This window comes from Petaurus breviceps, unplaced genomic scaffold (assembly GCF_028583685.1).
Source record: "Petaurus breviceps papuanus isolate PSGF00001 unplaced genomic scaffold, PetGlider_PUasm1.0 174, whole genome shotgun sequence".
Lineage (NCBI taxonomy): Eukaryota > Metazoa > Chordata > Mammalia > Diprotodontia > Petauridae > Petaurus > Petaurus breviceps.
The window spans coordinates 39,696,826-39,723,196 of NW_027185761.1; the positions used below are offsets into that span (position 1 = coordinate 39,696,826).

General features: G+C 40.9%; 1 protein-coding gene and 1 long non-coding RNA gene across 4 annotated transcripts in view; one reads left to right on the top strand and one right to left on the bottom strand.

The window, feature by feature from the left end:
- The window catches only part of LOC138158120 (uncharacterized), a 22,039-nt gene extending 12,368 nt beyond the window's left edge, over positions 1-9,671 (bottom strand). Inside the window, exons 1-2 of the long non-coding RNA XR_011167558.1 lie at positions 9,540-9,671; positions 4,015-4,146 (exon numbers count right to left, since the gene is read on the bottom strand). This is a non-coding gene — a long non-coding RNA (uncharacterized lncRNA). The remainder of the gene's footprint in view (positions 1-4,014; positions 4,147-9,539) is intronic.
- Positions 1-26,371, top strand: part of PDZRN3 (PDZ domain containing ring finger 3) — a 285,242-nt gene that overhangs the window by 200,982 nt on the left and 57,889 nt on the right. The window contains exon 1 of one of the 3 annotated variants that reach the window (XM_069084086.1): positions 9,374-9,712. The exons of the other annotated variants lie outside the window; for them this stretch is intronic. Coding sequence (XP_068940187.1) covers positions 9,644-9,712 — 69 coding nt within the window. The 5' untranslated portion in view covers positions 9,374-9,643. Of the gene's footprint in view, positions 1-9,373; positions 9,713-26,371 lie in introns of those variants that run through there. 3 annotated transcript variants of the gene reach the window in all.

Sequence of the window (26,371 nt, forward strand, 5' to 3'; positions counted from 1 at the left end):
TGGATGGATGGATGGATGGATGGATGGATGGATGGATGGATGGATGGATGGATGGATGGGTGGATAGTCATGCAAGGCAAATTCCAATGTTGCCCATGTCCAAAAATGCTTGTTAACCCCTCATTTTATAGAAGAGGAAACTGAGGATGCCGAGAGGGTAAGTCAGTTAATTAAAACATCGATAGCTCATGTTGAGGTCTACTTCCTGACTAGTGAGATCACCATGTCCTGAGCATCCATGACCACTGTATTCCCTTCACTTCAGGCTCACCCTCTGCTGTGCTCTACCTTCTCCAGCGCTGCCTTATCCCAGTAGGCACCCTCCTCCCCTCCCCTGCCCACTTTGGGCTCTGTTTTATTTTTCCTCTGCCTCTGCTCCCTGAGAATGGAGACAGTCTTGTGTTCAACAACTTAACACAGTGCCTGGCACTCAGTAAGCGCTTAATAAATGCTCTATTTATCTGTCTATCTGGCACTTATTCGCTTGTAAAGCACTTGGCATATGTTATTTTTTATGATTCTTACAACAGCTGTATGAAGTAGATACTGTTATTAACCATATTTCACAGATATGGACAATGGGACTGAAGGAGATTAATGATTTTCCCAGGGTCACCCAGCAAGTGACTGACTGAGGAAGGATTTGACCTCAGATCTTCTTGACTTCAAGCCCAACACATTATCCATGAGGCCCATGTCAAACACCATGCTAAAAAAGGAAATAAGAAATCCTTGCTCTCAAGGAGCTTACGTTCTAACAAGATAGACTTCAGATAACTCTTCCATTTGATCATTCCATATCACTTTGCCTTTCCAATGAGAACATCTCTGTTAAGTCCCTCCATAACATGGTCTTACCCTCATTTTTCCAATCTCTGTTCCTTAATCTACCCTACAATCTAGCCAAACTGCCCCACATCCACAGAATATGTTCATACCCATGTCTAGACTGAAAATGTAAACAGGATCGAGATCTACTTTCTTAGTCTTTTTGCTCTGATACCTACTCCTGCCTGCCTCAGTACGGAACCAGCGATGTAACCCCTCTCCCCTAGGGCATGGCCCCTAGCTTTTCAGGGTGAGGCATGCTGTGGAAAATGTGTGGAGAGCCTGTTTCTCACACCCCCTCCCGAAATGAGCTCATTGGGAGAGACAGGGTTGGTGAACTTTGTCCCCACGTGAACAGAGAAAATAGACCCATAGGGAAAGAAGAAAATAATTTAAGGGAAAATAATGTAGCCAGTTTCTGTCGTGCTCAGAGTCTTGTGATGGCTCCCTGTTACCTGTGGCATGAATCTCCTTGGCCTAACACTGTCTAGCCCCCAATCAGACTTCCCAGTCATATATCCCAGGTAGTATCATGGCAGAGGAGATTGACACTGGACTTAGAGTCAGGAAACCTAGGTTCAAGTCTGACATGAGACACTAACTGTATGACCTTGACCAAGACACTTAATATGTCAATGTCTCAGTTTCCTCATCTGCAAAACGACAGGATAAAAGTCTGTGGCTACTAATATCCCATCCAGCTCTAAATATGATCTTGATATGTATTTTACAATCTAAACAAATGAGTCATTAGTAGCCCCCACACAACCTTGATGTAGTTCAGCTGTCTTGCCTTTATTCACACCATTCCTTCTGTCTGGAAAACCTTCTCCTTTCTACCTATCAAAATCCTACCCATCCTTCATGACTTAGCCGCCGCTTCTAAGAAGTCTTCCCAGATTACCCAGATTACTGTAGCCTACTGTGTACTCTATCTCTTCTCTACTCGTGACACTTAGCCATTCGTTTTTGTGATATTTCTTGGGCAGTTGCTTAAGCCAGTTATTTAAGTCTGGTAGCGTTCAACTTCAGTCTGCTTGTATTTTCTCTTACACAGTGGAACAAGGGAAATATGTCATGTCTTTTACTTCCCTGTGTACACCACACTTTGTTCCCTGATCAAAAGTGTAGCATGACTGGTTACACAAAGCAGGCATAGAGCTGGACAAGCTCCCTTAGGAATTGTCTAATCCAAGGAAAGGTCTTCGTGGACCCTTTCTTAAGGCAGTGCTTAAATGTATAAAACAAAACACATAGGATTACAAAGGAAACTGATTGCAATAAAATGCAATTATCAAAATATTTTAAAACATAAGTCATGAACCACAGATTTGGAACCCTTGGTCTCTTCTAACTTGTTCCAGTAGTAAGGAGCAAAGTAGACCGAAATCTGAAGTGTGTGTTCTGAAGGCAGGGGGCTGCAACAGATTACTGGTGTGTTCTCTTTTATTTTCATTCACAATTAGCATGGCTCGGTCGCTACCACTACTGCACACCACGTGTGTGACTCTGAGAAAATAATTTACCCTCTCTAGGCCTCAGTTTCCTCATATGTAAAATGAGGGGGAGGAGTTTGGTCTAGCTGACCTCCAAATATCCTTCTCTTTTTAGGTTCTCTCAACTAGCTGAATCATTCAAGGTTTTAAAGGACACATAATTCCTACAAATCCCATTCTCTTTCTTCCCAAGTAGTCTCTGGCTCTCTTTTTCCTTTCTTTAATTATCGAATTCCTTCCCTTGTCACTCCTCAGTTTTGCCTCTTAGGCTAAGTCTACAGACCCTGTCATAGAACCAGTCCCTAGATGTTCTTGCTAGAACTGAAGACCCAAAGTTTCTGTGCCTGGAGCCCAGGAGTTTCTGTTTGTAGGCTGAAAGACTAGAGCATTGTTCATTGCTCTTGCACTGTCCAGATGGGACCTGTGTTGCATCAGTAACTTCTAACAGAGAAACACACATTGATGTGAGGCTGATTTGATATTTTCCCAAACTAACTAGACATCAGACATCATGGACACAAAAGACCAAATTGAGGGAAGAACAATTCAAATTTTCATGATACTGATGTATTATGTTTCGATTTAGGTTTTTGTTCCACAAACTTGATTGTTAACCCAGCAAATATTTAATAAACATCTATTGTGTACAAGATATTATGTAGTCTTAACAAGATTCAGTACTTCATTGTGGATACTTCTATGTGCTGAGAACTTTAATCAATCAATGAATCAATCACCCAGCATTTATCAGATACATACTACCCCCAGGGCATCATTCTAGGTGTTCTGGCTACAAAGACAGAAATGAAATAATCCCTACCTTGGGGGGGGGGGCATGTTATAGTCCATAAAATAAATATGAGGGAATTTTATGGGAGTTAGGATGACACTGATAAGGGGATTAGAAAAGGCTTCATGTAGGAGATGGTACTTGAGGTGACCTTTAAAGAAAACTTGGGATTCTAGAAGACAGAAATGAAAAGGGAGACCATTCCAGGCATGGCGGACATCGTGTGCTAAGGAGTTTTCCTGGCAGTCATAATGATTGTGCACTGATCTTCCTACACTCACCTACACCTCTCCAATCCCAGTGCTAGAGAATGATTATTTTAATTAATTCCCTTTAGGACAGAACCTGAGAAATTAAGTCCATTTGAAAAATCACATTGCCTCTAGTCATGCTGTCTCTGTGCCCAGAAGGTCCTCCATTCTGACCTCCACCTCCCAGAATCCTTCACTTCCTTCCAGGTTCAGCTTCTGTGCCACCTCCTAAAGGAAGCCTTTTCTGAACCCCTTAGTGTTCCATCCCTCATCAAATTATGTGTTTAAATGTTGCACCCCACCAGAAGACCACAAACTCCTGGAGGGCAGGAGCTATTTTCCGCTTTGTTTTTTTTTTTTTTAATTTCAGGGCCTAAACACAGTGACTAATACATAGATACACCTATTAAATGCTTGTTTGGATTGGATAGGAATGACTGGCTTATAGGAAAGATTGTAATAGAAAGATGCTAATATTCCAGTGCATCTAATTATTGGTCACTGTTAGCATTTGCTATATTATATCAGATATCATTTCCATGGTCTGCTAAGCAAGGTTTGAAAACTGATGACAAAACTATGCCTTTGTGCTGTTTGAATGGCAGGGGTGATAGCTAGGCCACCAACTTTCCATCAGCTCTTCACTTACTTGGTTTCTTTACGGTCTCTCCTATGTGCCTTGTCTCAAATTTACATCAGGTGGAAACCGCCAGTTAATAATTCTGCTCATCAAGCAGAGTTTTCTGGGCTCTTTCAGGTCTAGGCTGGATTCTGATGTGCCCTGTTGTAGAGAAAGCACACATTGAACACAAGAACCCTCTGGTTTTTCAAAGGATGATCCCTGAGCATCCATCTTGAGCTTGGAGAGCCATTCAATGACTCCAAGTGACTATTACCTTTTTAAAGCCACTGGTCATTTTTTTTGTGCTGACACCGTTGAAGGCTCTTTTTGTGTGTTTACTGTGTTAATGTGGTTTTCTGCTGCAATCTACTCCCTCATCCTTCCTTGCTTATAGTCCCTTGTGTAGTCTTCAGAACCCAGTGGCTATTACATAAATACTGTTAACTGACTGTGGAAAAGTCACCTTGTCCGAGATGTGGGTTATTAAAAACACTAAGTTATTGGAACATTATCCTCAATAAATTGTATCTGGGTTCTTGGAGACGGGCAAGGAAAGTTGTTCCACTAACTCATGCCAACAGCACTCTGGGTGCTTTCCCCCAGGTGACTATTATCATTATTACTAACAATAACAATGAAGGCAACAATACTATAAAGCAGGGTGTCCGAGATAACCCACCCCCATAGAAGGGTGTAACTATGGAAGGATACATGGAGTGATGGCCCCCTCTCCTTCCTGAACAGAAGCAAGGTGCCAAACTGAGCCCCTCCATGGGAGTTAGGTCCTGTGCTCTCATGCCTTCTGAAGCAGGAAATTTTAACTGAAGGAGATCCCTTCTCCTGAATTCCTCTCTACTTTTCCCATCTTTCCTGTGTTGGCAAGGATTAATGGACCTAGCATCTTTCACCATCTCTAATGTCTTAAAAGGCTCTTCACAGCAATCCATACAAGCAGAGTGGAGGAATGTAATGAGTCTTGTGATAGAGTATGCAAAAAAAACCTAATAAATGACACTATTTCCATAGTCCATAAAATCTATTTATTGAGCGCAGTGCATTCTTTACTCAGTGAGTAAAGAAACCTACAGCCAGGTGTGTCCCTGTGCTAGGGGCAGGCAATGTGGTATGGTGAAAAGAGGGCTACGCTGGAAATTAGGAGAAACCTGGGTTCAAATTCGGTCTCTCATGTTTATTAGTGAGGAAGTTTTCCAGGATTCCATTTTTTTCATCTGTAAAATGGGCACGGAGGGAGGAAATTTAAAAAGCTCCCACCTTAGAGTTGTTCCAAAAAAATCGAATGAAATGATATAGGTAAAATCTTTAGAAAAACCTTGGATCTATGTAAGCCAGCTCTTATTTTAATCATTTTTTTAAAAACTCATCCCTAGTTGTGTTTGAACTTTCAAAACAAATCCTGAAGGTTCCCCCTGATAATGCTCACTTTACCTCACATCTGTATGTCTATAAATCAAGGATCTGTGATTTTGCTGATGTGGGAACTCCCTTCATTGATCCAGATTGCCAACTTATTTTCGAGAGTTACCTGAGGTTCAGAAAGATTGTGGCCTGCCTGGAGTCACGCACCCCACTGCCTCTTTATCATTGCTACACCTATACTCAGGGCAGGTCAGCAAATGCCTACTTTTGATGAGTTTCTCAGCATCTCTACTTTGGGGGGGTTTTGTTTTGTTTTTTATTTTTTTTCCTAAGCTCCATGAAAGCAAAGAGGGATGGTGTCTGTTTGGTCATCCAGAGCACCACATACATTTGGAAACACTTTCCAATGATGACGGGGATACAATTACTTCCTAGGGAAAACAAATGTTGAGCTCCTTGTTAAATACAATGTAAGCTTTTTTCAAGGCTAGTTGTTTTTCATTTTACTAGGATGGCTGTTATCTCAGAAATAGCTCTATCTATTACAAGGAACTTCCTGTCAGACAGTGGTCCCCTTTTGCCCTTAACAGAGACACTTTGACTGGGGTGATTGAACCCCCTAATGTATTTTACTGAATAAGGCATATCTCATGCTAGCCCATGGCATACCTTACTTTACACCTTCAACCTCATGTGCTAATTGAAATTTTATAAACTGAATCATATTCTGAATTCATTAGGAGAGCACACTATATTAAAGAACAAGTCCAATCCAACAAACATTTATTAATCAATCACCAAGCATTTTGTTTTATTATAGGGCATGGCCCTCTGGATAAAGGAGGCAAGGGAGATGTATTTGAAAATGAAGGTAATGTAAAAGCAAATTATATCAATAAACTTAGTTATAGGTTTAAAAAAAAGAAAACAAACATTTTTTTAGGTCCAGGCACTGTGCTAGGCACTAAGGATACGAACACAGAAATTAATCGGTCCCTGCCCTTAAGGAGCTTATATTCTATCCTAGAAAACAACATATATGCAATGTATGCAAAATACACTCAAGGTTACTTCAGGGGTGGAGAGGCATCTTGGGAGATCAGGAAAGATCTCATATAGAAAATTGTATTTATGCTGAGCTTTGAAGGAAACTAGGTGAGGAATGCTGCCATATGCCTGCAGTCCCTTCAGCTGGAGGAGACTGAAGCTGGTGGATCATTTGAAATTGTGGTGTCTGCATTAATATGAATGGTGACCTTCTGAGAACTTCCCAAAGAGGTGCAAACCAGCCCAGATTGGAAAAATGGACCAAGTTCAAGCTTCCATAGCATTGAAATTGGACCTGTGAGCAGCTGCTGCAAGTCCAGCCCAGGTGAGATAGAGACCTAATCAGTCAAGGTGAGGGGGAAGGGGAAAAAGAGATTGAAAAAGAGAGCAAAGATGAGAGAAAAAGAGAGGGAGAGGAGAGAGAGGAGGAGGAGGAGGAGGAGAGAGATGAAAAGAGGAAGAGCAGACAGAGAGTGGAGAGAGGGGGGAGGAAAAGAGGAGGACAGAGATGGAAAGGGGAAGAAAAAGGAAGAGGGGAGAGGGGAAGAAAGAGAGGGAGATAGAGAGAGGGGAAAGGGAGGAGGATTAGAGTGATAGAGAGGGGGGAGAAGGGAGAGAAAGAGAGGGGTGAGGGGGAGAGAGAGGAGGAGAGAGATGGAAAGAGGAACAGAGGGGGAGAGGAAGAAAGAGAGAAATAGAGAGGGAGAGAGGGGAGAGGAAAACAGGAGTTAGGGGGAGGGAGAGAAGAGGAGGAGAGAGATTGAGAGAGGAAGAGGGGGGGGAAAGAAAGATAGATGTAGAGGGGAAAGAGAAATAGGAGAGAGATGGAAAGGGGGAGAGAGAAAAAGAGGGAGGAGAGAGGGAGAGAGAAATATGAGAATCCAAACTAAGGACTCTAAAGGTCGGGGGTGAAGAGGGGAGTGCATTCCAAGCATGGCATGTGCAAAGGCACAGACATGAAAGATGGGGACGTTGTGAGTTTCAGAGTATCAGCAGAAGACTAGCTTGATTGACCTCTAGAATGTGGGAGGGGCAACCGTGTATTACAAGCCTAGAATGTAGGCTGGAGCCAAGTTTTCACTAAGCTCCTACTATTTGCTAAACCTTGGAATTTTAAAAAAGACAAAAAACCAGAACAGTTCCTGCCCTCTAGGAGCTTACATTAGGCAGGTGCTCAGTAAGAATACTGTAAAAAATTAGTCAGACAATGGATGGGGGGGGGGACGAGGGGGGCAGGGGCAGAGAGTGGCAGGGGAAGGAGCAGAGAAAGCGAAAGGATGGATGACTAAACAGGCTTTTGAAAAACGACAAATATGCACAGATTTTATTTGAGACTGGGACCTCGTGAAAACTGTAAAGTCTGCAAATCAATTCACAGGCATAAAAGAGAGGACACTGCCTCAGTATTTAGCTTACTCTGGCAGAGACACATGGTGGCAGAGTTTGCCTGAGCTCATACAGAGGGCTTTGGCACCATGGGCAGAGAACAGGTGCCCACTTTGACCTGTTACAGTCTCTTCAAAAGCCTGCATTTCTCTCCCTATCCTTGCAATATTGGGGAAATTGTGTATTTCTAGAGAAAGTCAAGTAATTCTAGGATTATAATGGAGTTGTTTAAGCCAAGGACTTTGGCCTCATTTTCTGTGTCATTCAAATGGGACCAGTCACACCTGCTAGTTCAGAGCCCCAGAAGAATTTCGTAGAGACTCTGATAATAATATCTGTACTGTGCTTGGAGCATCCCAGTCGGGGGAGGTGGGGAGTAGCATTGTTGTTTAACCTCCCTGAGACCTCAGTGAGGGAAACAGGAGTCTCCTTCAAAGACAGTTAAACCTTTACTAGATGAAAAGAAAGACTATGGAATTAATTGGGAGAATTTTCAATATAAATCACTTTAATTAAGAAATACCCAGGTGACCTTCAAGGAGCAATGTAAATTCTAAATAATCAAAGTTTGAGTAAATTAGGCCATTAACCTTCTTCAATAGGAACTGTGTCCAGAGGAGATAGAGTGGACACATCCTCATAGAGCAAGACACTTCACACTCAGGCTACAGCTTCTCCCAATTTGATTGGATTGCATGGTATTGGAACTTCCTGTCTTCCTCAAACACAACACAGTGAAAGGTGAAATCAGCGGTCACAACTGAGCTTAGAGAGTCAGTTTTTAAAGGGAAAGAGGTATTTGGATGTTCATCAGTTCAAGTAGAGGATATCTAATACAAATTTATTGGGCCAATTAGCCTAATGAGATGAACCCTGAAGAATTCAGAGTCTCCATAAATCTAAAGGGGGAAAAAATCACATACAGCTGACAGCTTCAATTATTTCCAGTTAGCTTGACAGATCTATAATAAATAACTTTGCATCCTTTTGAGATGGAGGCATACTTAATAATCACTTTCTTGGACCCTTTTTCTCAATGCTCTTTTTTTCTAAGGAAACTAAACAGCAACAAAGTCCCTGGTTATTATGAACTTCTAAATACAGGAGGAAAATGCATTTCTCAATTAAAGAAATAATAATTTTATTTGCATGTAAAATGGTGTTTGTGCAGCTTTGTTAAAAAAAAAAAAACCTGTCATTTGTATTCTTCCCCAGAAGAGTTCATTTCCATAAAACCAGTTTATGTGACATAGTTATCTACAGCATTAAATACATTTTATATCATCAGACTTTTTTAACGATATATTTAAAAAATGTATTTCTATTTAGCTTAAACGTGTTAGGAATCATCCTAGGGGACTGTGTGAAAATGTAGTCGTTTATTTGTAATTGCCAGAAAATGGTTTACAAAATTGTTAGTGGCTTTTATTGCGTGCGCCCTGCTCCTGGAGCACTTGCTTGTTAATTAGAGAAATTTCAACTGTCATAGTCGGCAATTATAGCTTCTGTATCATTGTCTGTTATGAATAGTCAATGAGGTCTGATTAATATGCATGAGCAGCAGTATATAGGGTGTGCATTGGACCACAATCCAGCAGCCTTACTACAGCAGTAGAGGGAGTGTTGTGGACTCCGAGGGAAGGAGGGAGGAGGAGGGAAGGAAGAAAGCATTAAGGAGAAGAGAGGTAGCAGCTTCCCCAGCCCTCAGTGCAATGCCAGCGTGAGCTGCTCTCCTGACTCACCTCGGCGTTCCACAGGATATCTTCTCCATGAGTACTAAGTAACTGGGGCTGCCTCTGTGGGAGCTGGTGAAGAGGAAAGTGGCTTTCCTTGGCGATCTCTAAACATGGGATGCAGCTTGTGCAGTCTGCAGAAGCAAGAAGAGCAGTACAAATTACTGTATGAAGTTTGTCAGGTAACCAATGGGATTTTCCTGCTGAAAGGATACAGGTTCTCAGCCAGCTAGCGTGGTGGGAATAGGATGCCTTCTGGGAGGGGAATTTGGAAAAGTATTTGCAGGGAGGGAAAGGCAGAGTTCTAGCATCTCTGAATTTCATGCATATGTTGCCTGTTTGCTCTCTTTTGTGATTAATCTTCCAGATGCATCAAGATGGTTAATTTTGACTAGCTAAATATATGTTGACATGTAATTAAAGCAAGGTCCAGGCAGTCCCATCCCAAAGCTACTCACCACAGACATTTCTCCCTGTGCGTGTTAAGTACCATGTTTCGAGGAAGGGTCATAGCTTGGTCATGCACTCTTTGAACAAGTTGGAGGAGACATGTCTGATGATTGATGCCTGGGAGGTTTTTGTCTGTGTTTACAAATAGTTTTAAGGGTTTTCTTTCAGGACAGCATGGGCATCTTCATTCTTTCAGCAACTTCTCGGGATGGGACATGTGGTTCAGATTTATGTTTCACACTTTGAAATGTCCTTACCTCCAGCCGATCCAAAAGAAGGAAAAGGGGACTTGAATTAGATGGGGGATGTTCAAAGCTATTAGCTGCTTGCTCTTAGTTAATGAGGGAAAAATTGAAAGTTGGAATGAAAGAAAACAGAATATGAAAAAATGGGATATAAAAAACCTGTATTTTGGGAGGGAGGAGCTGGATTTAAAATATGACACTCCACAAGTTCTAGTGAGACTGGATCTGATATTAATTTGACATTAATTTTCTTAGGAGATTAGGGGGCTTGAATTATCCTGACTATTTAAAGTTTTTCTTCAGGAAATAAAAAAGTTGTTCGTCCATTGAAATACCTTTGGGGGAGGGGGAAGGGAAGAAAAGAAATATAAGTATTGAGATTGCTAGAACAAATGAAGGACAAGGTGAATTTTTTTCTATTAGTGAATTAGACATTGACTGTTATTTTATTTCACCTTAAAAAGTCCAGAGACTTCAAGTACGAACAGTTTAGAAAGAATTTCTCTAGCAAGCTGGCTTGGAAGTTGCCATTTTTCCCTTTGCCAGCAGAGGGCGATTATGGTCACAAAAGAAGCCCAGAACAAAGTACTGGGACCTTTGTGTGTTACCTGCCTCCTATCACCGGCTCCTACGCTGTGGTAAATCTGCCATGTAGACTCTTATCTGGGGCAAGGTGTGTAAAGATGTTGGAAGCCAGATTTAAGTTTGGGGGGGGGGGGTTTCCTTTGCTCCACCTTTCATTGTGTCGTATGCCCAGACTTCCATTCCCTCTTGTACCTTTTGTTCTGTTTTGTTGTGAGCATTACAGTAATGTGTCAAAGGACCCCATTGTTAAATAGTTCTCGTGAGTTTTACAACAAGGTCATTTCTGAGGAGACCAGGGTCTCTTGGACTTAAGTGATCTCAGAAAACTGGCTCCACTCATGATTGTGACGTCTTGTGCTGTTCACATCAATTCTGCTTTATCATCAGGCACTATCATAATAGTTAGCCCTTGTCCCTGCCAAGTTTCCATTCAGTCTGAGCTGGAGAGCTCTTAATGAGTCGCACATTCAAGGAGTGAAATGAGAACAAACAGAAACCATCATCTAAGCCAGGTAATGGAGGGGTTTCCATTTGAGGAGTGAGCAGCAAAATATGGAAATCACCACCTGTTCTGTGCAAAGCATTGCCTTTAGCTTCCTATTCCTATTTCCCCTCCTTCAGACGAGGTAACTGTCATTTCATGGTCATGGTAGTATATTGGATAATTATCTCAAGAGACCATTGCCGTACCTCTGCTAGATTGATTTCTCTCCAATAGGTTAGTCTGTCTAATTTGGCAAAATCTCATTTCCCAGATAAATAAATAAACAAACATCACTAGATTTTGTTTATTTCTTACTTTTTTTTTTACAAAATGAATTTATGTAGAAATATTTTGGGCCAAAATACCACACAGTGAATTTTGATAAATGACTCCCATCTGGTCAACACTTTGTCAGCAATTTGGGAAGCCATGCAGATGCACTTTCAGGAAAACGAAAGCTACTTTTCAAGCTCCCTCTCAGGCTTGTAGGGTCATCAATCATTGAGCAGGAGCTGCAAGGGCCCTCAGACGCCACCTAACAAAACGTCCTTATTTTACAAATGAGGAGACTGAGGCTTAAGTTACTCCCCCCAAGTCACTTCATGGGTGCCAGTGGAATAAATTACCTCCCCACTGTCTTCATAGAACTTAGAATCCAAGGAATTCCCAAAGCATTGGCCCCCATTAACAATTCCATTTTCCCCAAAGCTTTATGACAACTGAAAAAGTGAGACTTCCACAAGCTCCAGTTCCAGAAGGCCCAGATACCTTGCTCAGTAAGTCTTCAGAACTGGAGCATGAAGAAAATCAAATCTTCCCAGGCTCTGAGTTTATCCCTTCCTCATCTAGAGCTAATTCAGAGAGATGCTCTTTAGTAGGGTTCTTGGCATGCTGCCTACAGTTTCTTTGGGGGCTGCTGTGAGCCTAATGACACAGAACAATGATTGGGCCTCTTGTCACGAACGCACCTTATTGTACCTTTAATCACATCATGAAAAAGAAAAACATATTAAGGGACCTAGTCATTAGAATGCATTGCAGGTACCATGAATAGATTTGAGGCACTTTGGGCACTAGTCAGGCTTACTGTAGAGAGTTCACCCTCTGCACTACCCAGTGATTTCTCCTCAATGTTTTCAGTACCAAACAGTAATTTAGCCTCTCAATCATGTCCGTTCTTTGTGCTTCTGCCTGCTGGAGATTTCTTCTCTGGGTGCACACCCCAGATCAGTGTAGATCCAATGTTTGGTTTCTGGTTACTGACATTTAAGTTGACAGTTGTTCTCTACCTTGGGGGATGTGCCCTAGAGTTCCCAGGTTATTTTTCAAGACTCAGGAGCATCATTAAAGAAAGAACAGATGGAGAAAGGATGGAGCTGCTTGGAGGTTATCTGGGGTACATCTTCTTCTTGTATAAATTAATTGAGAAAGAAGATCAAATGGCTTAGGGGATTGGGAAGGGATAGGGAGCCTTTTCGCCACCTGGTCACGCTACGGTCACTGGCTGGAACTCAACTAAGGCTGGTAGGGACTGAAACTCATCTTTAAGCAACTGCTGTTCAGTGGAAGGCATGAAAAGATTTTGTACTGGCAGCCCCCTGCCATAGGGGATGACTCCATTTGTGGGAAGGGAGGCCCCAGATGGCGTCCTCTAAAACAATGTGGGAGAGGCTCACTTTTAAGTGTAAAACCACATAGGGAGGGAACTGAGTCTGGAATACTTATTACTTCTGTGTCCTCACTGAAATGATCCTCTGAAAGTATTTTTTGAAACTTGTCTTCTACTAAAATAAACAGACAGTAGAAGAGAGAAAACCGGGAAGAATGACTATTGCTGGTTCAAGTTTAGCTTTTATTCAAATCAAACATTAGATATATATTGATCCAGAGTGCCAGCTAGACAAGCAAAGGTCTTTAGTTTTTACAAAGGTCTGTTAGTACTTTAAGGTTCACAAAGTGCTTTGCATATATTATGTTTAGAATATAATGCATATATTACAATTAGAATGTAAGCTCTCTGAAGGCAGTAACCAGGTTTTTACCTTCCTTCGTATCCTCAGTTCTTGGCACAGAGTAGGTACCTGATAAATGCTTGCTGATTGATTCATTTTAATTAATACTGACAACAACCCCATGTAAATGCTTCAAATAGGATTATATCCATTTTAAAGAGGAGGAAACTGAGTCTTGGGAGGGGTTAAGAGAATTTCCCAGTATCAGAAAGCTCGCTGTTGTCTCAGGCAGAATTCAAACCCAGGACCTCTTCATGCTGAACCCAACACTCTATCCATTATTAAGTGCAGTCTCATAAATGCAGGGCAGCAGCTATCCAGGGATCAATGCTCAAGTCTGCTGTAGCTCCCAGTGGCCAAGACCTTGTGAAAAAAATCTTGTTTCCAAAAGGTCCATTTCTCATCAGTAAGAATTTCTTCAATATTTCCTTTGCATAGTATGATATTAAGCATTTGAATAGGGAACTTTCTTAAAGCATTGAAAGCATTTGTGACCATTACATTCCAAAGTCCACATGGCAGAACAGCCACAAAATCAGTATTGTGTGGGATGGCATAAATATCGTCAAGGTCTGAAGGCTACACAGAATACAAATAGCTGACATATTTTGATTGTTTGGGAGATCAGTGAATGGCAAGGGTGGCCTGAAGAGTCTTTGTAACTGAGGATTCGTAGATTTGGGTCTGAAAGGAACTCTAGAGGTCATCATCTACTGTCAGCCAAACCCTTCACTGCAAAAATGGGAAAACCTGGGTCTAGAGAGGCCTCATGATCGAGATCACAAAGACAATAAATAGAATAGCCAGAGTTTCAGCGTAAGATCCCCGGCTCCAAATTGCTGCCTCTGAAAGCAATCTCATGAATAAAATGCAAAGCCCTTAAGAAAATGTAATAACAAGAAATATCATACAGGATGATTTTGTGCTTCACCTTAGAGCTGTTTATTGGCATGGAATAAGATTTCCGGAGAGCTATGATTATGACAGATGAATATTAATTCTTCTATTTATGCACATTTCTTGCTACTTATATGACCCTGGACAAATCATTTAACCACTTTGGCCTCCATTTTCTCATCTGTAAAATGAGAGAGTTAGACTCAGTAACCTCTAAAATCTCATAAATCTACTATAAATCTGTGTTTTTAATAATCTTCAATATTTTGTTGTACATTTAGCTGGACTATCAGGGAAATGGTGATTTTTTTTCATCCTTAAAGAAAACACATACCTTTGTAAACAGTCTATTTCTTATTTGATTAAACAGATATAGCACTCAATTAGGTAATCATAATCTTGATGTCTTTCTAAGAAAAAACAACAGCATTAATTATGTTTACTAAATGTGTAATATTTTTTCTAAGAACAAAATGGGCACACTAAAACCTCAACTGTGTATCATCAGTCCTTTTAAAGTTAACAAGAGTTAGGATCACATGTTCAATGTTTTTTTTTCCGAATCTCAAAGAACTGTGTAAATACTAGCTCAATAAGAGATAAGTGACAGAATTTAGTAAACTTGATCTCTGCAACACTGTAGGACCTTTTACACTTAATGGGAAAGTAGAAACCTTTTTGTTTAAAGGAAATGTTATTTCAGAAAGCTTTGTTACAGGCAAAGTTTTCTCTCCTTGAATTAGTGGGCAGAGGTAGAGGACCTCTGCTTGACATGTAGGAAAGGGATACCATCTTCACAAAAGAGCCCCATGGTCATGGCTGTGTCTGTATGTAGGTAAGAAAATCTTGTAAGATCAGTTATTTACCAGAAACTGACAAGTAAAATTGTCCTCTTCCTTTCACAGTGAGTAATAAAGTACCCCTGCATGTCAGAAACTGATTAAGAAAACACTGTTCTATTGTGTGGGAAGCCACTGCAGTGGGTTGAGAACTGTGCCTAGAGTCAGGAAGACTCATCTTCAAGGGTTCAAATCTGGCCCCAGACATTTACTAGCTGTGTAATCCTGGACGTCAGTTTCCTCGTCTGTAAAATGAGCCAAATAGGGAAATGGAAAATCTTTGCCAAGTCAACCCTCAAGGGGGTCACAAAGAATCAAACACAAATGAAACAGCAACAAAAGTGTCATATTGTTATTGCATAAGAAAATAAAGGAGAAAGAAGAGGAAGTAATCTTCTCCTTAATTAGCCAATAATCAGTTACTATTTAGAGACCTCAGAGGTCATTTAGTACACTCCCTTATTTTACAAATTAGGAAACTGAGGCACCAGAAAATTAAGAGCTTGCCTAAGGTCACATCAATAGTAGGTAGCAGAGCCAGAATTTCATCTTAGGTCGTATAATTCAAAGTTCAATGTTCTTTCTACTTCACCACATTCCCTTACCTTCCTTCCATCTCCTTCTCTCCTATAGTTCTTCGAAGAATAGCCAAAGCATTTCATATGTCCTAAAGTTCTTCAGTGCTTGAACCAACTCTGACCAAGTCTCCAAATGTGTTAAATAGCCCAGACTTGTATTAGAAAAAGCTTTAGCAATGATGAATGCTTTGGTGGATGGGACTTGTTAATGGGTTGCTCTGATACATCTGCTTATTACGATGAAGCAGGTGGTAAGAAGTCACAGGGGAAGAGACAGCTTCCCTGCTTTACTGTCACCCATCAGACATGGCAGGCTGAAAGAAAACATATGGAACAATGAAAAAATGCCACTCTAATAAATGTTTTCTGTAGCATTCATTAATAATTAAGCGAAAGGTCATGGTTCATTTTGGAACAGCGTGATAATGGTACATAGGGCTATTGGGAAAACTGAGTAGATGTCTTCTTGGAGCTCCTGAGAATTTTCTAAATCTTCTTAGGATTGAGTTGGCTTGAAAATTATAAGCATTCACTCTCTGAAGTTCATAGAGCAATATATCTCCTTGACTTGTGGAACCTTAGTCCCAGAATGGGTCATTTTAACGAGCTGTCCATGTTACCAAGCTGACCACCGCCATATCCCTGAAGGAAAAATTCCACTTTGACACATTTGAAAAACTTTTTTCTGTCTTGAATGATACAATTTTACCTGTTCTTGCATGAATTTTATATCATCATCCCATTGAATTTTGTCCTTTCGGTCAACTTTGATAAGCAACCTGTTCAGAGTTTTTGCCATTGACCTGTGTTTGTAAAGTGCACGTGTGGTGAACTCAGGTGTTTCCTCTTGCAAGTGGCCTTTCTTTGCCTCCCATTCCTGTGTTAGTGTTTTCTCCCTCATCACCAAAATACTTTGTATGTATTTTGTAAATTTGGAGGAGGAATTAATTTGGAAGAATGTAAAAGTTCCCTTTTACTCATGTTGAGTTTTAAAGTGTTGATGGGACATTCAAGTGAAAATGAGTACTAGCAGTGGACAAACCAGGACAGGAGGTTAAGAGAAAGATGAAGGCTAGATATGTGCATTTGGCAGTCATCTTGGCTCCTGCGTTTGACCAGCACGATCTCAGAGGCACTGAGTCACCTACCATGGGAGTTATTAGGCACGCCTCCAGAATTTAATTGAGGTTGAAGAGTTTAACCAAAATACTGTGTACATGTAATTATAATAGGCTCTAGAGGAGATGGATGAATGAAAGCTGCACGATACTGACAAAACAGTATTGGAAAGGTAAATTTGAGTTGGGTTTATCGTGTTGAATACAAACAGGTCTCTTTAACTTGGAATATAAACTCCCAGATATCAGAGACCGATTCATTTTCTATCAGTTTCCCCCAGAGGGGCCTAGGACAGTGCCAGGCAATCTCTTCCTATACAAGTATTGATTAAGATTCTGTTTATTCTGATGATACAAATACAGAATGAAGCAATCCCTCCTGCCATTGGGCTTACAGTTTAACGGAGGAGACAACAAGAATATGTAGATATGTGTAACATTAAGTTAATGAACACGTACACAAACACACACACACTTACAAAATAATTAAATGCAAATAGTTTGAGAAGTAACTCCACTGGGCGACAAAAGGAACCAAAACTTCATGCAGAAGATGGTGCCTGAGCTATGTCTTTAAGGAAAAGAGAGACTCTGAAGTGCAGTTAATGGAGCAGTGGTAGTGGTAGTAGTGGTTGTTCATTCTTTGTTTTCATAGAGGAACAGTGACATCATGGGGCGATGCCTTGACCTGCCTATAAGAAGGGGAGTACATTCTAGGCAAGTGATATCAACAATACAAAGGTATATAGATTGGAGATGTAGCATGATGAGGGAGGAAGAGACGGGGCCAGCTAGCTAGGCTGGTATACAGAAGAGAATTATGCAGGAGGCATAAAGTTGGTGCCAGATTGGAAAAGGCTTTAAATGGTAAACAAAAAAGTGTATTTATTTTTTAATAATAGAGTCAATAGAAAGCCCCTGATGTTGGTTGGTTCAGTAGGAGAGACACATGGTCAGATTTGCATTTGAGAAACATTGTTTTGGTAGTAGGATGAAATCATGTAATGGGGAGATATTTGAGGTAGGTGAGAGGTAGTGAGTACTTGAAGTACAGGAGTTAAGTGTGTGAGTGCAGAGAAGAAATTGGATGCAAAAGATGTTGGAAAAGCAAAATTGGCAAGATTTGGCATCTGTTCGAATATGTGGGATATAGGATAATGAGGAATCCAGAATAATTACTATGAACATGGGATAGTGAGAGGATGGTGATGCCTTCAACAAAAAATAGTGATGTTTGGAAGGAGGATACATAGTCAGTGCTTAATAAATGTTTTGTGCATAGAATGATGGAAAAAGAAAAAGAAAGAAGTAGATAGGCGGATGGATGGATGGATGGATGGATGGATGGATTTGCTTTTTCAGTGGTCAGAATAAGTTGTTGTCTATTTCCTGATTTACAAGGCTTGAAAAAACATGAAATGTCTATCAGAATACTAATTTAATAGATGGATAGGACATGAGAAAAAATAGATAGATGTATTGAAAAATCAGCAATAAGAGTTATAATTGGAGAGTGGGAGTTTCTTTTCTGGTCCAAACTCTACTAGTATTTTTTTTTGCTTCTTGGAGGGGCAATTGGGGTTAAGTGACTTGCCCTAGTTCACAGGACTAGTAAGTGTTAAGTGTGTGAGGTCGGATTTGAACTCAAGTCCTGCTGACTCCAGGACTGGTGCTGTATTTGCTGTGCCACCTAGCCACCCTTCTACTAGTATTTTTCATTAGGATCTGGCATAAATCTAAGGGGAAAAATCTATTAGTTTTGTTGATGTCACTGTAGTAACAGTATCTGACATTTACATAATGCTTTAAGGTTTACAAAGCACTTTAGTAAACCATCCTACTTGGTGTTCATTATAACCCTGTGAGGTAGATATTATATGGGATATCACTCCTCCTTTACAGAAAAGGAATTTGAGACCCACAGAGGTTGGGATAACCATAGTTGTTCAGCTGGTACATATCAGAGGCAGAATTTGAACTCGGGTATAGGCACTGTGTGACAAGAAGAGATCCCTGACATATAATAAGGAACTGTCATTGTGTGGCTCAGAGTAGGGCATAATAGACCTCTCTACCTCTTTCCCCCACCAACCTTGTCCAAGGGATACTTTCATTCCGGCCAGTGGGGGAAGCAAGAGGTCAGAAGCTGTTCTGCTCTCCTCAGAGATAAGGGGGTCTTGGCCTAGAATTTTTTCTGCTCCCTTAACTATTGTTATTCTCAGGGATATGATTGGGTTCCATCTAACATCTGATCACTTTGCCATTTGAGGGAGGGAAGGAGAAACCCAAGCTTGACTCCAGTATCCAAGACTTGACTCCTTTCCCACCAAATACCAGTTCCACAAAGAACACACATAGAAAATAGCAAAGAAAACTAATATATTCAAATTACTAGCAAAAACAAATCAGAGACAGTATACATAGGAGAATATATACCAGACAATAGACAGTGAAGGGGCTCTCCCATTGGGAGCAAAGTAACTCAGCTTAACCAAAAGAGAGATTCCTGGATCTCACCCAAGGGAAAACTCCCTGCAGTCCCTAGTGTAGCAAGTTGGGAGTCGGGACATGATGGAGACTGCTACCTCCTCTCATATCTCCCCAGTCTTTTCCTTCAGCTGCCTGAAGTGACTTCTTCCATCTTATCTGGAAACCAGAAGCACCTTGACTTGAAGCTTGACGTGTCTCAAAAGGGGCTGGACCTTAAAGAGTCCCAAAGACTGACAAGGGCTGGAGCTTTCTCACCTTTCACCAACTCTGCCCTGCCATTGATGCAGGGCAGGGCATTCATCTCCACCAATAAGAAAGAAGTCCCATCCCAGGGGGCCTTAGGACAGGGACTACACATTTACTTCTTCCAAAGCCAGTGCTTTTTCCAATAGACATTCTCTATGTAACTATACAGTAATATTGTATAAGATCACTATAAAAAGTGATAGGCATTCAGGTGTCATGAATAGAGAGCAGTCCCCATTCAAAAAGAGCTTAGGTTCAGGTCCAGCTTTTAATGCATGCTGCCTAAATGACCCTGGACAAGCTACTTAACCTCTCAATTCCCCCTGGCAAAACTTTAAGACTAGAAATTGCAAAATAGTTTCTGATCTGCTTTGGTAGAGGGAGTTTCCTTGCTGGGACTTCCCTACATCAATGAAATTATGAGACAAGCAGACACAGGGAGACAGAGACAGAAAAAGGAACTTATCAAATGTTCTTTGTAGTGTTTGTGATGAAAAATATGCCTCTTAAAATTTTTTTTACATTTTTTCTTTTGTAAAAATTTGTCCTGTGATTTCCCTCGTTATCTTTGTGTCTCTTTATGTGTTATTTCATTAGGAAGAAAAGTCCCAGTCATATTGTGCTTTTCCTGGTCTAAATCAATGACTGCCCTCACTGGTGGCAGGAAGAAGAATGTAATGGAACATCACATAGAACCCACCTCTTTTACAAACCATCTTTTTTGAAAATAGCTTTTCCAATACCTGAAAGGCCTCCCAGCATTCTTGCCTTTTTTACACCCTCTTAAAATGTAGTCTACTTTAGAATTTGGTAAAGAAGTTAATTGGATGCCTGTAAAGAGTGCCTTAAATGGGAACTAGACGACCATCTGTAGCCTAATAGAGCTAATGTCTTGGCAAGCATATATTCTTGGGTCTTGAATGGTTCTACACAAAGAAACATCCTAACCATTATTTTTTTTTAAAGCATCTGTAAGATTTGTGAATGAATAACAGAGTCACAACTCATATTCTGCATTGAAGCCATCCCTTGTCACCATATTAAGCCCATAAAAAGTCAACTAATTCAACAGGCGGCTTGGAAAAGTAATAGTCTTTTTTCCAAAGTACATTACCTAGTCTGAGAATGCCCACCCAGATGTATTTGTTCATACAGTCTTTTATTCCCCAAAGAAAGCCAAAAGCATTAAGATTTAGGGTGCATCAAATTATAAGTGATACACTTTTTTCTAAAAATTCTCAAGAAATATGAGCCGCCATCCTTAATCAAGCAGCTGTTTTATGTTTTGAGAGTCTAGTGGGTCACCAAGCTAGAAAGCTCTGTCTTCCATAAAATTTCACTTGGCATTCAGCAGTTGAAGATGCTACAGATGTGTGTGTGTGTATGTTTTCCCCAGAATGAATGCGATATATTACACTTGGGGCTGTGTTTTATCTTGTTATGAATTCACTAGAATGAATAGCTTGAAATATATATGCTGTATACTTAATACATGAATTATAATACATATGTATGTACATTATGATAAGGATGCATATGGAATATGGATATTTTTCTTGTGAGATGATTCATTCATCTACCTAATCTCATGTTATTACTTTTTTGATATATTATTTCTCTCTGCCTTGTATTAGATCTTTTTTTCTCTCTTTTGGGGCCTTATTCAGGCCTCAGATTTGTGTTCCCTTTTGTAATATGTCTAGAAACTTTATAGGAGTTTAAAAGTATTATTTAAAATAGTCCTCTCACATTAAATTTCCTTTTAGTGTGAATTCTACAATTGAAGAGTGACCTGAATCAGACAATCAACAAGTATTTTTCAAAGGATGTAGCTAGAGGTGTAAGGAGGAAAGAGAGACAGAATGTCAGAGTGGTAGGAGACCCTAGAGATTATAGGGGAAAGTGGCCTTATTTTACAAATGAGGAAAATAAGACCCAGAAGAGAGAGTGACTTAACCAAGGTCACATGTCTACTAAATGACAAAACCAATTCAAACCTATGTCTTCAGATTTTGTCTAATGCAGCGGTTCCCAAATGATTTGATCCCAGGATCCCTCTGTACCCTTAAAAATGATTGAGAATCCACCCTCTAATAGCTTTTGTTTATGTATGTTATGCCTTTCCAAATTTGTTATATTAGAAATTAAAATATCTTAATATTATTATGAAAATAGTTTTGGCCTTGTAAATCCTCTGAAATGGCCTCAAGATCCCCAAGAAGCCCCCAACCTTGCTTTAAGAACTAGTGATCAAATGCCCTACTAGCTTACAAACTCAATTAATAAGCACCCTTCAATGTGCTTTTAAGCACTGGGGATAGATTCAGAGATAAAAATGAGTCAGTTCATTCCCTCAAGAAGTTTACATTCTATCCAAAGAGATAAAATGTAAATGGATGGATGGACAGACGGATGGATGGATACATACATACATACATACATACATACATAGCCAGACGGATGGCTGGCCGGACAGATGGATGGATGATGGATGGAGAATCAATGTAAAGAAACAAGGTAGTTTGGGATAGAGGGCATTAGTATATGGATGGGACCAGGAAAGTCTTTGTGCATAAAGTGGCAGGTGCTTTACCTGAGTCTTGAAGGAAGGCAGGAGTTCTACTAGCCAGAGGTGAGAAGAGACAGCAAATTCCAGGCATGGGACATAGCCAACAAAGGCACACATGGAATGTCATGCATCAGGAAGAGCAGGAAGACCATTTTGCCTAGACTGGAGAAAGCAAGGAAAAAAATGAAAATAAAAATAAATAATAAAAAAGAGAGAATGAAAGAAAGGGAATAATGTATAATGGAGCCAGAAAGATAGATTGGGATCAGGTTGTCGAGGACTTTAAATGCCAAGCAGAGGAATTTATATTTGATTCTAGAGCCCCCAGATAATCACCTGAGTACTGAGTACCTTGAGTAGGGGAGTGATGTGGTCAGAACTGAACTGGAGGAAAATCGTTTTGGCAGCAGTGTGGAGGATGCGATTATGAGCTCCTGGAGGGCAGGGGCCCCAGCACTTAGCACAGTGCCAGGCGTATAGAAGGTTCTTCATAAATGCTTACTAACTGACTTACAGACTGACTGGAATGGGATAGGGAAGGACCTGAAACAGGGACACTAATTAGAAGACAGGTTGCTCTATCTCAAGTGAGAGATGATGCACTAAGGGGGTAGCTTTGGGAACAGAACATGCTGCCAAGAGATTATTGGATTATCACTATTGCCATTTATAATCTGTTATGCTTATAAATTGTTTTTACTCCACCAAAATACATTTGCATAAGTAAATCATGTGTCCAAAAAGGGACTCAATTCATTGATTTTAAAGCTAGTAGCTCTTGTCCAGCCTACCACCTCGTCAGCCTCACCTCGTAAGGTGATCTCAAGGATCAGCATCACAGGACTTCAGAGCTGGGAGGGCCCTCAGTGGCCGTCATATCCAAACATTCAACCTAAAACACACTCAGTGAGTGAGTGGTCCAGCCGTTGGCTGAAGAGCTCCAGTGACCAGAAGTCCCACTGCCTCCCTAAGCAGCCTGTTCCAGTTTGGCATAGCTTATTGGGAAGCATTTCCTGATTTCAAGTGTAAATTCTTCTCAGTTTTACCCACTGCCCCTGATACTGCCTTCTGGTGCCAAGTAAGACAGTTCTTAATGCCTATTTCTACATGAAAACTCTCTTTCCCCTTAAATACTTGAAGAATGCCTTCCCACTGAGACTATTTTCCATTGACAGTGTGTATATGTGTATATAGTGTATGTGTATATATAATATGTGTGTACATATATATATATATATATATATATAATACACAGTTATTTGCATGCTGTCTTCCCAATCATAATGTGAGCCCTTGAGGGCAGGGACAGGGCATGTTTTTGCCTTTAGCACAGTGCCTGATTAATAATCATTCCTTGTCGACAAGATGGCCTTAACATCCTTCTGTCCCCTACCCCTTTCTTCCCCCCACCCCCCTGGGCTTTTCTCTCCAGGATAAATGGATTTATTTGCATCATACAGACTATGTAGAGTTGCCCTCTCCAGATACTAGACTGGAACTCCACTAACACTTGTGACCAGAGGGCACTATCAGACAACCAGAAGCCAACCGTTCTTGTTAATTGTCCTTCCATAGGATGAATCTCCTTGACATGAGACTGGACCCACAGAGGGATGGGCAGGGAGTGTACACAGCCACAGTGTCATTGTTGTCGAGCAAAAGGACATTGAAAAGCCACTGCCCCAAAGCTACCCCCAAACTACCATTGCCCCGGGAAGCTAAGGAACAAAAGCATTTTCCCGCTACTGTGTTTTCTAACTCTGGGTGATGGCCAGCCATGTTCCAGACCTCATTCTCACTTCCAGCATTCTCATTTTTTTTTCCTTAGACCCACACTAGTGTGTTTACTGAAGCACAGCTCTGGATGAGTGTCCACCCAGCTGGGTTGTCTCTCCTATAGATTATAATGTCAGAGCTATGAATGTCATCCTTGTATCTGCCCTTCCTTGCCTTAGCTTTGCTAACTGATACTTTTGTTTTTTTTCTGCTCCCACCATAATTTTTCCCCTGAGCAGTATCAAAAACAACTCCCTCCCTTCATTTTCCTCCTTCCCCCTTTTTACTGTCTACCTTCCTCCCCTCTATAATTCTCTTTCCTCCTCTTTCTCCTCTCTTCCTACTCCCCATATCCTCCCTCTTTTCCCTCTCCTTTCTCTTTCTCCCCTTGCCCTTTCCCTCCTATAACCTCCTTTCTATCCCATCCTCCCCATTTCCTTCCTTTCTCACTTCCTTTGCCCTCTTTCTTTTCCCTCCTGTATCCTTCTTATCTCTCTTTTACACATTCCTTCCTTCTCTCTCCCTTTGCTCCTATCTCTTTCCCTCCTATGTCCCTCCTCTCATCCTTCCTCCCCATTTCCTTTATTTTTTCTCTCCTTTTCCCTCTTCTTTTTCTTTCCCTTCTGTATCATTCTTCCCATACCTTCTCCCCATTTCCTTCCTTTCTCTCTCAGGAAGATAATTCTTACTGACTCCGGGCCCAGCATTCTATCTACTGTGCCACCTAGCTGCATGAAGAACAATAACCAGCATTTATACAGGTTTAAGAACATTATCTGATTTGATTCTCCCAACAACCTGGGAGGTAGGAACTATTACTATCTCCATTTTACAGATGAGCAAGCATGTTTACAGAGGTTAAGTGACTTGCCCATGGTCATACAACTTTTCGTTGTTTGGTCATCTTAGTTGTGTCCAATTTTTTGTGACCCCATTTAATATTTCCTTGGCAAACATGCTGGAGCGGTTTGCCATTTCCTTCTCCAACTCATTTTACAGAAGAGGAAACTGAGGCAAACAGGATTAAGTGACTTGCCCAGGGACACACAGCTAGTAGGTTTCTGAGGCCAGATTTGAACTCAGGAAGCTGAGTCTTCCTGACTCCAGGTCTGACCCTCTGTCCACTGTGCCATCTTGGTGCTTCATACAACTAGTCAGTAGAATTAATAAACACAACAAATTTTAATTGAATTTTCATTTATGTTCTTAAAACTGTACTCATTGGTATAAAGAATTTAAAAGTAGCAAGTGACACAGTCCCTGCCCCCGAAATTGTTCCAATCTGCCCCAAAGTCCTGAAGAACACAAATAAAATTTTTCAAACAATGCAAGTCATTGTGTTATCAGACCCAATTTGGTGGCTCAAGCTCTGAATACTGTGGACCGTAAGAGAAGGATGAGATCAGTGTTGCCTCGGAGAGCCAGAAAGACTTCCTGAAGGAGGCAGGGTTGGCAGGGTAGGTAGCATTTCTGTAGATGGAAAGAGTAAGGGAGGACCCTCCATTAAAATGGAAAACAGCATTAGCCAAGGTCTGGGTCTTGTGGAACAGAATGCTGCACTTGAAAGCTTAGTAGGAACTCTGATTGAATTGGCTGGAGGAAGAGAACTAGACCAGACTAAATGAGACTTAAAGGTAGTGTCTGAATGTTAGGATGAAGACCTTATTTTGTGTCAGTAGGTATCAGGCTGCCATTATAGGTCCTTGAGCAAGAGGAAACCAGTGCTTTGGGAGAATTATCTTAGTCATATTATCTGGGCTGAATTAGAGGCAGGGGGAGTTTCAGCATTCAGGTTTAAGGTGGTCAGACAGTCAATCAGCATAGCATCATTAAGTGCCTACTAAGTGCCAGACACTTTTCTAAGGTGATGAGAATGTTAGGAGTGAGAGCAGAGTCTTGGGAATATTTCAGAGGTTCTCTGAAGTCCTGTATTCTCATTTGGCGATAGCCCTAGGTTCTTAAAAACGTCACTAGCTAAATGTAAGCTCAGGAGCATGGAGAGCCTTCCAGTAAAGATTCAGCTAAGGACTGTTACCTAAGGGCAGCACGTGCTATGGGGAAAGCCCTGGACTTGGAATCAGAGGAGTTGGGTTCGAATTCTGACTCTATCACCTTTGTGGCTCTGATTAAGGCATTTTATTCATCTTAGACCTCTTTCTTCATGTGTAAAGGGAAGGGGTAGAGTATGACTTCTGAAGTTGCTCCCAGCTTTCAATCTTTGGTCCTGGCACCATCCTCATCACTTCGGGGGGGGGGGGCTACCTCATCTACAAAGGATGGTCTCCCATTCAGCATCTCATAGAGGGGCAATGGTGAAGGGAAGACACACTAAATATTTGAAGTGTTCACTTATTCAAAGAAAGAAACTCCAATATTCAGGAATAAACAATATAGGAGTTTCAGAGAGGGAAGAATCAAAAGTGATTGAATGTCAAAGCCTAGGTGAGTGGGAAAACATGGTGGTTGTTTGAACAGAGAGAAAAAAGGAAAGGAAAAACTTCTAGATGATTCTGTTTTGTGAATAACCAGTTTACATTTTGTAAAGTAGTTCC